This window comes from Rana temporaria, chromosome 2, assembly GCF_905171775.1.
Source record: "Rana temporaria chromosome 2, aRanTem1.1, whole genome shotgun sequence".
NCBI classification, from domain to species: domain Eukaryota; kingdom Metazoa; phylum Chordata; class Amphibia; order Anura; family Ranidae; genus Rana; species Rana temporaria.
Genome location: NC_053490.1, coordinates 240,371,019 through 240,388,862, shown reverse-complemented (window position 1 = coordinate 240,388,862; position 17,844 = coordinate 240,371,019). Strand labels below are relative to the sequence as shown.

The following is a 17,844-nucleotide window of genomic DNA, read 5'->3' as shown; positions in this document are numbered from 1 at the left end:
AGTGTGAACCGGGTCTTATCCTTTTTTTTTTTTTTTATTATTAAAATAAATAGAGTGCCATCATCCACATACAGAAATGAGAGAATGTAAATTAAACAGTGTGTGTTTAGTATCACATATATACGTGAATAAAATTTAATTTTTTAAACAAGAGTTAATGGTCACTTTTAGGGGGCAAATTGAATAGCGCAAAGTTAAGAGATGGGTTGCTTTTGTTAGCATTCAGAACCAAATTAGCATAAGCAATGTGCACAATGATCGGCTCACAAGGACTGGATTTTTCCCTTGAAATACGCTAGAGTACTTTGTGCCACCACACCACAGATAAGCATGTAACAGCTTTAAGTAAGTGAAGTGATGTAATCGTTGATGTCTGTTCTGTAAAGGTCACTTGGTGCTGACTCCCGAGCGTATTATCAAAGCTGACTGTTGGTAATATCTTCACATCCTGCAGAGCTTGGCGTGCCGATCAGTGCACCACCTTACCAGGCTTCCAGAACTATAAAGGGTGTTGTCATTACATAAGTGCGCTCTCACTTTTTACAACACTTGCTAAGCAAGGTCTTACTTTTAGCACTTGACATGAGAAAGGGGGAGTAGAAAAACGTGGTCCTTGATCCTTTCCTAATGTTAGCGACAGACATTGCCTGCAGAAATAAAATAAAATAGTCTGGCAAAGCGTTAACCTCTGCTGCCAGGCACGATATAATACAGGGACAATCTGGGATCGTCTTGTAGTATCCGTTACGCAATCCAAAAGGCAGGAAGACTTCCCAGATGATTTAGAAGGTTAAACGCGTGGCTTGGCTGGGCCAACATTAAATTCCACCCAAACCGCAAACTAAACAGTCCCTCTAATTAGCCATTTCCTTTTCTTAACTGGAATCACAGCAGTGGGAAGTATGAAATACAAACACGTAAAACCTGTCCAAATACCTTACACCTATATCCTCAGCAAAAACCACCAAACCCCACCAAAGCATGAGCTATCACAGCAACCAAGACTATGCCTGCAGGAACAATTACCTCCACTTAGCAAGCCATCTTACAACATCACCTTATTACAAGCACACTCTCACTGCTCATTTTAACACCATGAGCATTGCAAAACTACCATACAAAAATAAATGGGTGCTTTTCCTGTTCAACACAACCGCATAGCGTGCCAAACTCACACTCTTTTACTTAGAAGTGCATTTATAATAATTCTGCAGTGCTATTGGACGATTCAAAAGAAAAAAAGCACCACTCTAGACACTAAATTGCCCCTTATCCTCCCGTGAAAATGCCAGGGAGCCCATCTTAGCTCCTAATGCCATAACTGCAATAAATCAGAGGCCACACACCAATGACATCACTTCTGAAGAAAAAAAACCTGTCTGTAGTCTAAAATCTTCTATGGTTGACAGGGCTTCTCCTCCACAGATATAGTGAGTGAGCAATGTCACCCTAGGTTAGTCATGAGTTACTGGCAGGATCACCTGTAAAAATATTAGAAAAGTAATGCAGTCGCCACATGCATTGGCTGGTTAAAGCGGAGGTTCACCCGTACAATATACTTTTTCCCCTTAGATGGATGCTCGTTTTGTCTAGGGGAATCGGCTAGTTGTTTTAAAATATGAGCTGTACTTAAGGTTTACGAGATGCATCCTCTCCGTCGCTTCCGGGTATGGGCTGCGGGACTGGGCGTTCCCATTTTGATTGACAGTCTTCCAAGAGGCTTCCGACGGTCGCATCCATCGCGTCACGATTTTCCGAAAGAAGCCAAACGTCGGTGCACAGGCGCAGTATGGAGCCGCACCGACATTCGGCTTCTTTCGGCTACTAGTGACGCGATGGATGCGACCGTCGGAAGCCTCTCGGAAGACTGTCAATCAAGAAGGAACGCCCGCTCCCGAAGACCCATACCCGGAAGCGACGGAGAAGATGCATCTCGAAAACGGTAAGTACAGCTCATATTTTAAAACAACTAGCCGATTCCCCTAGACAAAACGAGCATTAATCTAAGGGGATTGTTTGAAAAAAAAGTTTAATGGGTGAACTCCCGCTTTAACTACAATAGATTACATTTATGTGTTCAGATACACTTCAAAGCTGAAGTTTAGATTTACCCTCAGTCATAGCACAGTTGTACAGTTTCTGCTCCTGTATTACTATAAATTCACTGCACAATTAAGCCTCGTACACACGATCCAATTGTTGGCAGGGGATTGTCTGATGACAGACTGTTGTGCTAAAATCTGACCGCTAGTACGCTCCTTCTGACAATTGTTGACCAACTTTTCGGTCAATAAATGTTGGATGGCAGGCTAGTAAATTTGCTCAGAATCAATGTTCAAACACGGAATCAGCAGAAGGGGCCCAAAGGGTGGCGCTCAAGAGCTGAAATTCCTTGTAGTACATCACTACGTTCGTGTGTGTTGGCTGACAATGGTTTACTGTTGCACGACAAGATGCTGGCACACGCCCTTTGGACAAAAATCAGACACCCGGTTGGCCAACAATCGTATCGTGTGCATGAGGCTTAAGAGCTTCTCACAGCATACATTAGAATCTGCAGCATTTCGATGGCGCCCATCTCATTTCCTGCCTGAAGTACATCAAGTAGCCCATTTCTTCCCAAGCCTGACTGTGCATGATCTGTCTCTTCCACTCATGGGACTTCAGTGTTTTCAATCATGGAGGCTCAGCATCGCTTCTATCATAGCCAGAGAATTTTTATGCAAATATTGTTTGTATATTATTGTTCAATATGCAATTCCTCATTTTTTTTCCCCCTGACCATTTACAATGGTTTCATGGTTCAAATTGTTTACATCTGTGCTGGTCTTTGGTATCATGGCGGCGGCCATGTTAGGTGGCTGCCATGGTAACTGACAGTCCATATTCCCATTGCACAAATTCCTGGAATAAGCTCTTAGGCCTCTCTCACACTGGGGCGTGATCAGCGCTAAAGCGCCGCTATTTTTTTAGAGGCGCTTTACCGTCAATTACACAGTGCTATTTAGGTGCTAGCGGGGTGCTTTTACCCCGGCTAGCGGACGAGAAAGGGTTAAAACCACCGAAAGTGCGCCTGCGGTATAGCCGCGGTACTCATTGATTTCAATGGGCAGGATCGGTATACACACCGCTCCAAAGATGCTGCTAGCAGGACTTTTTTTACCATCCTGCTAGCGCATCCCTCCAGTGTGAAAGCCCTCAGGGCTTTCACACTGGAGAGACAACCGCGGCTGTTTCAGGTCGCTTTGCAGCGCCTGCAAAGCGACCCAGTGTGAAAGGGGTCTTAGAGTACTGGGTGCTGTAGCGATTGCCAGCTGGACACTGAAACCTATACGATATGTATTCGACAGTACATGAAGGATCATCAATTTTGTCTAAACCTTTTTTTTTTTTATTCCAGAATGATCACATCACAAAAATGGTGTTATGCAACGTTTCAGAGCCGCGCAGGACCCCTTTGTCAGGCATGTGATCATCACATGCATGACTAAGGGGTCCTGTGTGGTTCCGAAATGTTGCACAACACATTTTTTGTGATGTGATCATTCTTGGAAAAAAAAAAAAAAAAAAAAAAAAAACAATATGTTTGGACGAAATTGATGATCCTTGGTGTGCTGGTGAATCTCTTTATGCCATGGTAACTGGACTGCAGCCCATTTAGAGCACAATACCGATTACTGGCCTGAGCCTTGGAGAAAGCCGTTTGAGTGCAACACGTCAGGGTGCGGTGACGTCATCACGTGGGGCGGAGCTTTGGACGCCATGTACGAGATATGCTGTTTTTTAGCTTTTGACATGCAAGTCATTTTTTTAAATATGTTAATAAACTTGTTAAGCAATCCACACTATTGAACTTTTTCATGCTTTCTATATGTATCATTTAACATTGTGGAGTTGATGATCCAGGCATTGAGTGGAGCAGTGTCCTTGTAATAGAAAAAGCGCATTTGACCTCTTGTGAGGTCCTGTGGACAACCATGAGGTGAGGGGGGGGGGGGAAAGATTACTGTGGTTATTAAGTGAAGAGCAATTTCTGAGAAGAGACATACAGTATATTTTTTCCGGGACTGCACATTCACTGAATGGTGTATGGGATCTTTGGATGAACTGTCTACTACCTGAATTTTTACTTTATATGGACTTTTTTGAATATTAATTTACTTTATTATTACACACGTATATATATATATATATATATATATATATATATATATATATATATATATATATATATATATATATATAAATGCGCAAAAGGATTGGAATACAGGTATATGAATTTATTACTTTTGATTTATATCATCTGGTAGCGCTGCACTATTAAGAGGTTATAAATACACTAGATGTGACCCAGCAACCTTTGACGCAACCATACCTGAGCACCTATAAAACATGGTGGCGTTTCAGTGCCATTTAGAAAAATTACGCAGGCAACCAAGTTTTAGCATTAATATGCATCTCTTTCTCCAGTCATCTTATTTCCTAAAGGCAGGGTTTTATTGAAATCATTTCTAACATTCTCAGAACAGAGCGGTAAGCATTCATGACAAAACCTCTGACTCATCTGAGGTATGATTCAAACCGGTCAGAAACCTAGACAAACCTGCACAAAGTGTGTATGGCTGGATTTCATGTCCTGTCACTGAAAAATATGCAGCCTGACATGTCAACCCCATAATCAAGGCGAGAAAGTTAACACCTAGGCTTCAAGCCAGTCACAGGGATTGTGACATATTTCATGACTATAGAGGAGAAGAAAAACATTCTGCCATCATAAGACGTCCACGGTCCCGCCTGTGGGGAGCCAACATGACAAGCTTTGGGAGCTCACCCTTTTCTAAAAAGTGACAGAAATGTTTCCATTACTCAATTGTCTAACACACCCAGCACTACATCTATACGTAGGAAGCAGACTGTATCGTACGTGCCATGCCCAATAGCCATTTCAAATTTATAAGAACTAAAGAAAAAGGGAACTCGGGTGACAAAGAAATGTATCAGTTCAGGTCACAGAGGAGATAAGCAAGTAATAAGTAATGACTTGTTACTAAATGAAAAACTAAAAGCGCGTCACATGGCCAAGTCTGACCTAGACTACCTTAAATTGGTTTAATACCTCATTCAATCTATTAAGGCTAGGTACACATCTATGAGTTTATTGTGTGTTTGCAGATCCACAAAAACGCACTACTGTCCATTTAACCCCATTTTCTATGAGCCACATTCACATCTATGCAGTTTCCTGCAACACGGTTTTTGGAAAGGTGCGGGAACTTTTATCAATTTTTTTTTTTTTGCACGTTTTGGTTCCAGAGACTTAAATTGAATTACATAAAAAAAAAAAAAATATATATAATAATAATAATAATAATAATAATAAATTTAATGTACATGCGTTTCCTGCATGACAACAGACACCTCCTAGCATCATCAACATTTCCTAAAATTGCAATATGCCTTAAAAGCACACATTTAAAATGAAAAATGCAACCCAAAAACACATCAACTGCAGTATCTTGCTGTCAGCACAAAAATATGCCTGTATGCTGTATACATGTAATATTTGTTTTAAAATTAACGAGAGCGAGAGAGAGACACCGCTCCCAAGATGCTGCTGTCAGGTCTTTTGGAGCGGTCCCGCCAGCGCATTGCCTCAGTGTGAAAGTGGTCTTAAAGTGTTACTAAACCCAGTAAAGTAAACTAGCACTTTAAAGCGGAGGTCCACCCAAAAATGTTTTGTTTTTTTTAAAAAGCCAGCAGCTACAAATACTGCAGCTGCCGACTTTAAAAAAAAAGGAAAAGGGACACTTACCTGTCCGGCACCATCCTCAGTGAGGGAATCAGGAAGTGAAGCGTTGCGGTTTCACTGCCTGGTTGCCTACTGTGCATGCGTGAGTAGCGCGGCGTGCCGCTCTCTCCTGGGACCAGTGTGTTTCCCAGGAGACAGCGGGGGGGGGGGGGGGGGATGGGGGGGCGTATGGCACAAATACCTGCCTCTTAGACAGGTATCTTCACCCCCCTGAAAAGGTGCCAAATGTGACAGTGAAGGGGGGGTTCCGAAAAGCTGAAGTTCCATTTTTGGGTGGAACTCCGCTTTAAGCTTGCCATACATGATTTTGGTATAACCGTCCATACAAAGAATCCCGTACAATAAAATAAGTTCACTGGTTCCCTTACACGTTAGTTCTAAAAGATGTCACAGTACTCCCCTGATAATATCATCGTCCTCGTTTTTCACAGAAGACCAGTGCCATCTTTGTTCAAGAACTTTCCAAAGTCAGCAACTACTTTAGGGTCCAAGATACTGGCCCAGGAGTAAAATATTTATGTTAATCTAGATACCTGTAAAGCAGTGGTTCTTAATTTGTGTCGTCCGGGCCCACTAACAGGCCAGATTTGAAGTATTACCTTGGGGAGATGCAGACTAGAATGCTGCAATCACTGAGCAGCAAATAATATCACCTGTGATGTCTATCAGTTATCTTGCAAACCTGGCCTGTTAGTGGGTCAGGTTTGCAAGATAACTGATAGACATCACAGGTGATATCATTTGCTGCTCAGTGATTGCAGTATTCTAGTCTGCATCTCCCCAAGGTAATACATAAAACCTGACCTGTTGGACCCGGTTCACACTGGGGCGACACGACAGGTGGCTCAGCCGCCTGACGTGTCACGTCCCATTCAATGCAATGGAACCGTTCTAATAGGAGCGACGCAAGTCGCTCCGACTTAGAAAAAGGTTCCTGTACGACTTCGGGGTTGGCTCGGGGCGACCTGCATTGACTTCTATACAGAAGTCGTTTTGCAAATCGCCTCTGAAGTCGTCCTCAGGACGACTTGCAGAGTCGCCCCCGAAGTCGTGCCGCTTCTGTGTGAACCGACTCTTAGTGGGTCCTGAGGACAGGGGTTGAGAACCACTGCTGTAAAGCAATCCTTATGTTGTTCACCATGTGCACAGCTGTCTAGGCAGCCTAAAAAAAAAAAAAAAAAAAAAAGGATTACATGAACAGCTCAGTCATCGCAGGTGCCTCATCCCCTGCGCCATGCCTGTCTAGCGATCCCTCATAGTATTACACAGATATAAGAGCCTAGGCACAGGTCAATAGCTGCTTTTTAATGATCAGCATAATGATACCGACGCCATGGCTGCATTTCATTTTACTTTCTTCCATCTCAGCTAAAGAAGACAGACCTCCAGAGGCCCCAGAGCACTTTCAAAGTAACTCGTTTGTCATAAAACGAGATTTTCCACTTTTTTTTTTCAAAGCAGTAAGCTCCTAGATCTTGGTTTGCTTCAAAACACAGCCCAAACGCATAATTAAAACCATAACACCTGTTACATAACATCCCCCCCTTTGCTGTACAACCAATTCTGCTAAAAACTAGCTGCCATTATTTGTTAACTAGCAATAACACATTAGCCACGGTCTTGTGCTCTTCGGCACTGCTCTGGGAAGGGAGCCTAAGGGAAAATATCATCAAGTCAGTCATGTCCAAAGTTGTAAGGCTCCCATTCGTTATGGCTTTCTCATGACAGACTCCTTTTTTTCCCTGTGTATACAATGGATATTTTCCTACATCATCAAAACCCATGCCCGAGGAACAAGAATTATTCTGGTCATCATGGTGGACCATTTTTTTTTTTTTTAATTGATAGAAAGAACAGGATTTCACTACCTCAGACCTCCATGCTGGATAGATCATTGACCACTTAGAGTCTAGTATAGTCGAATATAGAAGACGCCTTGAGCCTTTTCACAAACAAAATAAATAAAAAATAAATAAATGCATTTAAAAAAATAAGTGAACTCCAAAATTTCCTAACTTCTTCCCTGGACCCCACTGCCCATAGCAGCCATGGTGCCCCATGCTGCTGGTGTAGCGATCCATACACCACCCCATGTGAGTATCCATCATAATGTTCACAATGGCAAGCACTCTTTGGCCAGTGCGACCATGCTGATCAATAAGAATTGATTGAGTGCTTTGAAAGGATGCCAACTAGGGTTGCCACCTCATCCCTTTAAACCCAAACACATATGAATTACACAGGTTCTGAGGCCAATTTAAAGCAGGACAGTTTAATTACCATCTTAATCGGCTACAAAACTTGTGTAATTCATATGTGTTCAGGTTTAAGGGATGAGGTGGCAACCCTAATGCCAACACACTATTACCAACGCACATGTTCCTGTAGAAATGGCTGAGTATGCAAGTGGGTGCTGCCGCAACCACCGGCTGGAACCTTAGATAGTCAGAGCAAGAGAACGTCACCAGCACATCATGGATCTCCGGAATAAGTTCAAAACTTTATTCAGTAATCGCATTGTTACAGCAGAAGCAATGTTTCGGAGCCTAGCAGGACCCCTTCATCGGGCATGTGACACATAAGCAGTAATTAAATACATTTTAGCCCGTCATAGATCTTGACAGGCTAGAAGTGGGGCTGGACACTTCATCTTTGCCTCCAGGGAGCCCAAATATGCTGGGATATGACCACAAATCACCAAGGAGACAACTTACTGTATCTCTGCGGTCAACACAGACAACAGATTTCCATAGCACTTCTTTAAAGCCTAAATGTCCATCACATGTTACTATAATTCTGACTGTTCAGAATAATATCACTGGGCAATGAGATGTTCGTCAAAGAGATGGATGAGCTCTCTCGGCTGCCATGCAGACACAAGTTTCTGCGTTTTCCACAATTCTTACAAAAATTAAAACCATACCAGGTAAATCAAAAACATCCTAACCATATTGCAACATGCTATTCCACAACTGCTTGCTTGTTTAAAAATATTCATAACATGTGTCTCATAAGATTGTGATAAAAGACAAATCGTCCAAACACTGTTAAGAACTAAACCCAGTAAAAATGTTACATCACTCATCTGGCATTTTAAATAAGCAGGCAACCCTAGCTAGTGACTTGTTATTTAAACATAATAATATCACAATATGATGGGCAATCAAGGCCCACAAACAATGATCTCTCTCCAAGTCCGTCACCCAGTTATGCTAAAGGGCTCATTCACATCACATGCATTGTCATTAGGGGAGGGCTGGGCCAGGGGGCAGGGGGGAAATTGCCTCCCAGGCCACCCTGACTTATGGCCGGCAGCCGCTGCCCGATACCATTTTCTTTTTTATTCTGGTCTGGGAAGTTGGGCTGGGGGCATGGCCATGGCGGCCAACCACTAGCTGTTGCATTCTGGGAGTTGTAGTCCACACTCAAGCTCCCGGTGGGTGGAAAACAGAGCAGTGCAGAGGAAACTACAACTCCCGGAGACCGGATTCTTGGAAGCAGGGTGTGCCAGGGAGTCAGGACACAGAGCTGGGTGCTGGCTGCAACTTGACACCAGGAGCATTACCCCCCCCCCCCCCCCCAGGAGGCCGTGGTGTGCAAGGACCTGCTGAGATCATTGTAGTGAGAGACCCTGACACCTATAGCTGATCCCCCCCATACACCCCATGTAACCTGCACCAGTGATCAGGCTGCATTGTTGGCTGCACTGGTGAGGTTGCATTGAAAAACCAGATGGGCCATGGATGGTGAGCCGATTTGGCGGTTCAATGGGCCAATTGACTGAACTTGCCCCCCAGGCCTAATGCTGCCAGCCCTCCCCTGATTGTCATGAATTTTGTTGGAGTCTCCCATGGCCATAGATTTGATTCCACTGGGGAATGCATGGTTTGCAAGTGCACAAATTGTGCATTCTCATTGCAACACGCAAAAAAAAAAAAAAGAGAAGGAGACACTAAAAATATAAAAATGGTACTTAAACATTAAAATGGACCTTTACCCATAACTTGATAAAAAATAATGTTCTTTAGCTAGGAACATATGTTCCACATTAATAATTTTGCTACCAAAATAAGTATGCGCTGTAAATTGCCTCCAGCATTGTTCCTGTTTGTTCTTGCTGGAGGCTGCCATATTGCTGAAGCCTAGAGCCCCTTAGCAGGAGTAAATATTTGGTCTGTCAGCAGATTGACCTCTACAAATTCAGCACAGTGGCTAAAAATAGAGGGCAACTGAGCATGTGCAGGGCAAGATACATTCATTTTTATACATTTATTTTTAATGTGTTACAAAGCTATACCTACAAAAGGGGCCAGCCTGAAGCGGTCAAGCATGACTTAAACTTTCTGACTAAAGTTCCACTATAATGACAACATTTAAGACGGCCAAATATGAGACAATCAGATGTCAACAGCTGTAACACTAGCAACTATAACAGACAAGAGCTGGACACCAAAGACGGTGAGACACATGATTTAGTAAGGCTGCCCAATACTCTAAGCAAATAACAGAAACCCATATCCAATAGAAGTCTTTTCACTTTCCCAAGTTCTGTTAAGAGATTAAACTAAAATTGACTGCTGAACATATGCTCATTATGAATATACCCAAAAAGTGATAATAATTTTAGTATTAGACAATTTTCTACCCAATGTGCTAGGGCACACGTGTCAAACACAAGCCTGAGGGCCGAATCTGGCCCTCCAGGCCATTTCATGTGGCCCTCGCACCTCTCCTGCAGCTGCCCTCCTCTGGTCCTCCTTGAGACCCCTACTTTCTGCTTTTAAGCAATGCATCCAGCTTCTTCAAAGCAACAGCCTAATGAAAGGGGGTGCATTGTGATGCAAGGGAGAGTGGGGGACTCAACTTCTGATGGTGGGGTGGCTCTTAACATCTAATGTAAAGGAGAGGGGATGCGCTGGACAAATTTTACAGATACAACCGCCCCTTTTGAGGGAAATCATAATGCTGATGTGGCCCTCAATATAATTGAGTTTGACACCCCTGTGCTAGGGTTTCGTAGAGTGCCATGGCCCCTCCAAAGTTTTAAGGGTTTCTTGAGAATAGAGCAGTGGTGGACAGAGCCAACGGTGTGGCGGCCTTACGTTCTCCAGTCAGTAACCATTACCACAACATTTTTTTCCCACTGGCATTTGTCCCACTGTGAACCAAAGTAAGGGGCATCATTCCCACTGATCACCATTGTAACAGGGCACTGTTCCAACTGACCATCAATAAACAGGGGTCCTTCAATTCCCACCAATTTAGATTAGCACCTTTTATCTGGACCACCAACGTTACCAGCCACTTCAGGTTTCCCTGACTTTCTTGCCATTATTTTTACTCATTGATTTCACAGTTATTAGTAAAAATGTTTGTCATACAGGAGCAGAAAGGGTGTTAAAAAATAAATAAATCATCATCCGTTCTGGGCGTCAAATACACTTATACCACAACGCTTATACTTTTAGCTGTAAATATAAAAATGTAAAATGGGGGTTTCCTGAGGTCTAAAAAATGTTTCAACGGTTCCTTCTGGGTTACGAGGTTGAGATAGCCAAGCCATTCTCAACCAAGGTTCAGTGGAATCCAGAGGCGGCTAAGAGTTCCTCGAGCAGTGGCTTACTGACCTCCCATCTTATGGTGCCTGCATAGTTCCAGGCCCAATGCCACTTAGCAAAGCCAGCAGCATGACAAGGGTGGCATTATGATTGCCACTGTAAGGGGGCATTCTTTCCACTGACACACCATCAATGACAGGGGCATTTTCCCAATGACCCCAAAGTAACTAATCCTAAGGTTTCCCGAGACCACAAAATTATTCTGAATGTTCCAGGTTAAAAGATGAGAGAAAGCATACTTTGACCCAGCCATTCTCAACCAGGGTTCCTCCAGAGTTGGCTACGGGTTCCTTGAGATTGAGAAAGGTCGTTTTAACCCAGCCATTTATAACCAGGTTCAGTCGAAACCATTAGTTATTCCAGAGCTGGCTACAGGTTCCCTGGGCAGTGGCCAACTGACCCCCAAACTGTCTGCATAAAGGTCCAATGCCACTTTGAAAAGTCGGAAGCATGACTGCCAGTGCCACCCATATATGCGCCAATTTAACCCCTTTGCAGGGTGCCTCTAAGCCCTTTAAGAGGTTTCAGATGCCGGAAGGCGGGGTTTATGATCATGTGATCGTCTTGATTGGCTGTCACGGCAATCACATGATCTAAAAGCTCCTGATCGCAAGAAGTGATCGGGAGCTTTCCATTAGCTGTCGGTAACTGTGCCGGGAGTGCGCAGGACACGTGCTCTTAGCACAGCTGTGTCAGATAATTGGTACACAAATATGCGGCCGCTCGGCGCCAAGACCCACCTGCCGAGAGAACACTTATAGAAAAAGGTTTCCCCTAGTAAAACCATTCTCAGCCAGGGCTCTTTCTGAGGTGGTTAGGAGTTCCATGAGCTGTGGCTAACTGACCTCCCATGATGCCTGCATAGTTCCAGATCCTATGCCACTTTACAGAGCCAGTGGCATCACTGCAAGGGTAGCATTCTTTACACTGACCACCACCAATGTAAGGGCATTTTAGCAAAGACCTCCAATTATTTATTAATTATTTACAAGGTTCCTTCTGGGTAAAGAGATTGAAAAAGGGTGCTTTAAGAAGGTTATTCTTAATCAAGGTTCATTTGAATCCTAACGTTCCTGCAGAGATGGCTAGGGGTTCCTTGAGCAGTAGCCAACTGACCATCTGATGGTGCCTGCATAGTTCCTGGTCCAAATCCACTTGGCATAACCAGCGGCATGTCTGCAAGAGTGGCCTTCATCCCACTGACCATCACCGATTTAAGGGCCATTTTCCCAAAGACCTCCAATAGACTAATCTTAAAGGAACACTAAAGGTTCGTTTTTTATTAGATCAATTGATTGCTGTAAGCAAGAACATTTAAATATCACTTACCTCGTTTTTCCTTTTGACCTCCAAAATACAGTAATCCAGGTTTGAAAATGCCATTTCCTGTCACTCCTCTTCTTGCTTTCCACCAGCATCTGAGCCGTTTTGCATGGTGGAAAGCAGAATGTGCTCACCCCCTCCCTATGGCTACAGCCCTGCGTGAAGATGCTCTCTTATCCCTCACAGGCATGGAGGCCAAGCCTAATGGGAACTGTAGTTCCCATTAGGCCGTGATGTAGCAAGAATGAATGCGCACCGCAAACCAGGAAGTCAGTGCGAATAAGCCTAGGTTCACACTGCTGCGAATTCAAAATCGCGGTAAAATGCGCGATTTTACCGCGATTTTGCGGCTGCGATTTTGCCGCGAATTTGGCACGATTTCGGCCGCAATTTAATGTAAATCGCGGCCCGAAATCGCAAAAAGTAGTACAGGAACTACTTTTTGAAATCGCAGATGCGGCGTCGCACTGATTAGGACAGTGCCATTGCCGACAATTGCCGCCGATTTGAGATGCGATTTGACATGTCAAATCGCATCTCAAATCGTTCCAAATCGTACCCAGTGTGAACCAGGGCTAAGTGACGGAGGTGAATAAAACGGCTCGATTTCAACAGGTATCAAACTAGTTATAATGCAAAACATTACTTTTTATTTTATCAGCTACTGTCAGACTTTAATTTAAGAGGAAAATATTTGTCTTTACAACCCCTTTAACAGGGCTTCATTGAGACCTGAAAACGACTTAAAGGAAAAAAAGCTGCTTTAAAAAGAGTTTGTAAACCTCAGGAAAAAAAAAAACTGCAATACAAAGGCATAATGAGCTAGTATGCATTGCATACTAGCTCATTATGAAATACTTGCCTTAGAACGATGCCCTGCAGTGCCGCCTGCACTTCGCTACCACGGCCGACATCTTTTCCGGAGTTACTTCCGGGTTCACAGGCTACAGTGCTGCGATTGGCTGGAGCCGCAATGACATCACTCCCCATGGGTGCTGAAGAAACGTCACGAGCGGGCTGTCCCTTCAGTACGCATGCGCTGATGACGTCGGCGGCAGCCATATAGTAAATATCTCCAAAATGGTGCAAGTTTAGGAGATATTTACAGTACCTACAGGCAAGCCTTAAGGAGGTTGTAAAGGTTTGTTGTTTTTTTTAAACAAACATGTCATACTTGCCTCCTCTGTGCAAGGGTTTTGCACAGAGGGGTCCCGATCCCACTCTTCTGGGGTCCCCCAGTGGCGCTCCTGGCTCCTCTTTGAGTGCCCCCACGGAGACCCGCATTCCCTGGGGGCACTGATGCAGGCGTGCTCCCGAGTTCTGCTGCTGCGTCCATTGACACAGACAGCAGGACTCGGCCCCGCCCCTGGCTTCTACATTACTGGCTTTGATTGACAGCCGTGGGAGACAATGCTCCTGCTGCTATTATTCCAGCCAATGAAGACCTGAGACAGTGGCTATAGCTGCTCTGCTTGTCCCCACCCCTGGAAAGATCAGGTTCAGGTAAGTAAAAGGGGGGCTGCTGCGCTACAAAAAAGGGGTTTTCACCTTAATACATAGAATGCATTAAGGTGAAAATGCTCAAGGGTTTACAACCCCTTCACTATAGGCTTACCTGTAGGTACAACTAAAGAGGAAGACTTTACTTCCTCTTTAAAGTGGTTGTAAACTCTGTACAATCACCTTTACCCACAGGTAAGCCTATATTAAGGCTTACCTGTAGGTGCTGGAAATATCTCCTAACCTGCACTGTTTAGGAGATATTTACAATATTTGCGTGCGCCGACATCATTGGCGCATGCGCACTTTAGAAATGGCACGATTGTGCCGTATCTGAAGGGATCATGCCATAACTGGCGGCACACACGGGAGTGATGTCACGCAAATCCGGCCAGTCACAGGGCCGGAGTCCTTGGCCCCAGAGGGAAGAGGGGTGAAGATGGACGCTTCCAGCCAGTGGGGACATTGGTGACATCGCAGTCTTCGTTTTTAGGTGACACATAATGGGCTACTATACGATGCATAGTAGCCCATTATGCTTTACCTTTGCAGGGAAATTAAGAGGAAGTAAAACCCATCAGGGTTTTAAAGCGGAGGTCCACACAAAAAGTGAACCTCCGCTTTTTGGATCCCCCCCCCCCCTCCGGTGTCACATTTTGGCACCTTTCAGGGGGAGGGGGGTGCAGATACCTGTCTGAGACTGGTATTTGCACTACTTCCGGGTTCCGACTCCCGCGGGAGTCCAGGCTCGTTATGTCACCCCCCCCCCCCCACCTGCTGTCTTCTGGGAAACACTGTTCCCAGGAGAGAGCGGGGACCAGTGACGGTGCGCATGCACAGAAGGGAATCGGGCAGTGAAGCCGCAAGGCTTTACTTCCTGATTCCCTCACCGAGAATGCTGGCGGAAGCAGCCGAGGACCGAACGATTGCTCAGCCTCGTCTGCTGGCATCGCGGGCGTGCTGGACAGGTAAGTGTCCATTTTTTAAAGTCAGCAGCTGCAGAATTTGTAGCTGCTGGCTTTTAAAAAACACGGGTGTACCTCCGCTTTAAGACGCCCATTCTAAACCAAGGTTTAGTAGAATCCTAGGGTTCCGCCACAGATGGCTAGGGGTACCTTGAGCAGTATCCAACTGACCATCTGATGGTGCCTGCATAGTTCCAGGTCCAATGCCACTTGGCATAACCAGCGGGAGGTCTACAGATGATCATCACACTGATCACTGATGCAAGGTCCATTCCCCCCCCCCCCCCCCCCCCAATGACCCTTAAAGGGGTTGTAAATGGTTTTTCACCTTGATGCATCCTATGCATTAAGGTGAAAAACATTCGATGGTACCGCCCCACCCCCCCCGAACCCCCGTTTTACTTACCTGACCTCTTGAAAGTCCCGCGCGCGTCAACGTGATCCTCTTCGGTTCCCAGCCTGGCCGTTGATTGGCTAGGCTGGACGGATTGATAGCAGCGCAGCCATTGGCTGGCGCTACTGTCAATCACAGCGGATGATGCAGCGCGCCAGGGGGCAGGGCCGAGTGATACAGTCGGCGGCTATGCCCGCCGCTGTATCACGGGAGCACGCTCGCAAAAGCTTTCCACCATGCGAGCTTGGTCGCATGAAGGTGGAAAGCTTTTGCGAGGAGGAGCCCAGACAGCCGCCGAGGGACCCCAGAAGACCGGATTCGGGGACACTCTGTGCAAAACGAGCTGCACAGTGGAGGGAAGTATAACATGTTTGTTATTTAAAAAAAAATATTCTGCCTTTAGTGTAGCTTTAATCTTAGCAAGGGAATCCCAAGACCTTCCAAGGGTTCCTTCTGCATTAAAGCAGAGGTTCCGCCAATTTTTTTAAAACCAGCAGGTACAAATACTGCAGCTGCTGACTTTTAAAATATGGACACTTACCTGTCCAGCACGCCAGCAATGTCGGCAGCCGAGGCTGATCAATCGCTCGTCCCTTGGTTGCACTCACCGCTATCCTCGATGAGGGAATCGGGAAGCGAAGCGTTGCGGCTTCACTGCCCGGTTCACTACTGCACATACGCAAGAAGCGCGGCGCACCGTCACTGGTCCCTGCTCTCTCCTGGGAACAGTGTGTTTCTCAAAAGACAGCGGGTAGAGGCGTGTCTGCTGCAGGAGTGTATTCCCGGAAGTGGTGCAAATGCCTGTCTTAGACAGGTATCTGCACCCCCTCCCCCCCTGAAAGGTGCCAAATATGACACTGGAGGGTGGAGGGTTCAGAAAAGCAGAAGTTCCATTATTGAGTGGAACTCCGCTTTAACTGGTATGCCATTCCTTCAGAGAGCATGCCCCGGTGACGTCACCAGCGGCTTTGCAAGTAAAACGACGCACATTTAGGAGATATTTACTGTACCTAGAGGTAAGCCTTAGGTAACCAATAGGTAAAAATCAACCAACCCACTTTAAGAAAATGCTCCAACATACATGGATTCCTTGAGTCAGCAACTGTCAAGAACCCTAAAATGTTTCCCAATAAAGGGCAGGATGTAGGAGGAACCAACAATGGACCCTTTTACGCAGACTGTCAACCTCTGGCCTACCTCAGTGGCCAATCTCATCAGAGTGGTTAGGTGCAAGGACCCAGGTGAGGCTACTGCCCTCCTTTCTACCCCCACCATAGCATGCCAGGGATTGCACCCTCCTCACATGCCAGACACATTAACCCCTTCAGGTCTGTGCTGTCAGATGCCAGGGCTGCAAGAAAAACAAAAGAGCACACAGGCCTTGGGAGGGCTATTCCCCCCCTGGCACTGTGTGTGCCAGGCTATGAGGGTTAATCACCCACCTCCAGGGTCCGGATCTCCTGCTGAGCGAGGTCATTGGAGGCGGCGCACTGTGTGCGGAGTCCCCGCAGGTTGGACATGGAGATGTCGATCATATTCTGGATGAGTTCGCAGTGCTGCCTGGCGGACAGGGCCGGTCCGCTCTCTCTCTCCATCCCATATAGCCCCGGCTTCTTCTTCTCTAGCATCTTCTGAGCGTCCATCTCCTCGGCATCGGGAACCCGAGCCACCCGGGGGCCAGGCTCTTCTTCTCCCTACTACAAATATCACCGATCCCACCCGTGCAATCACGATCACACTGCAAAAGTGGCAACAATAACGAAGGATCACAGTGCCCACCACACACCGATGTCAATGGAAGGAGCCGAGCAAAGTAAGAGTCTGACAGCAGCGCCTCTCTGCACTCACTGCTGCCTCTCCCCCTCCCTCCCCAATGGTGTCACTGCTCGGGTCATCCGCAAAGGATGCTGGGGCTTGTAGTCTGCGCATCACTTCCCCGGCCTCCCATCTCCCACAGCTTCTTTCACTTTTACATTGCGATCAGGCTGCAGGAGAACACGCCCCCATATATCATCCATTTCTTTTCCGATTATCGATCTCTTCCTATATAGTCTATGTCACACATTGGGAGAGAGCATTTCGATTGATACCAAAGACCATACACACTCCATAAGTGAGCAATGTCGAATAATCGATCTATAGGCGACAACCTTTTCGATCGATACATGGAAAAAGTGGATTTCGATCAATAGCAAAGATAGGATCGTAATGATGATTATACATATTTTATTAAAA

At 45.5% G+C, this 17,844-nt stretch overlaps 1 protein-coding gene across 1 annotated transcript in view; it reads right to left on the bottom strand.

Annotated features, from left to right (window-relative positions):
- KSR1 (kinase suppressor of ras 1) overlaps positions 1-17,500 on the bottom strand; it is a 191,008-nt gene extending 173,508 nt beyond the window's left edge. Inside the window, exon 1 of the mRNA XM_040336675.1 lies at positions 17,052-17,500. Coding sequence (XP_040192609.1) covers positions 17,052-17,252 — 201 coding nt within the window. The 5' untranslated portion in view covers positions 17,253-17,500. The remainder of the gene's footprint in view (positions 1-17,051) is intronic.
- Positions 17,501-17,844: the final 344 nt, after the last annotated feature.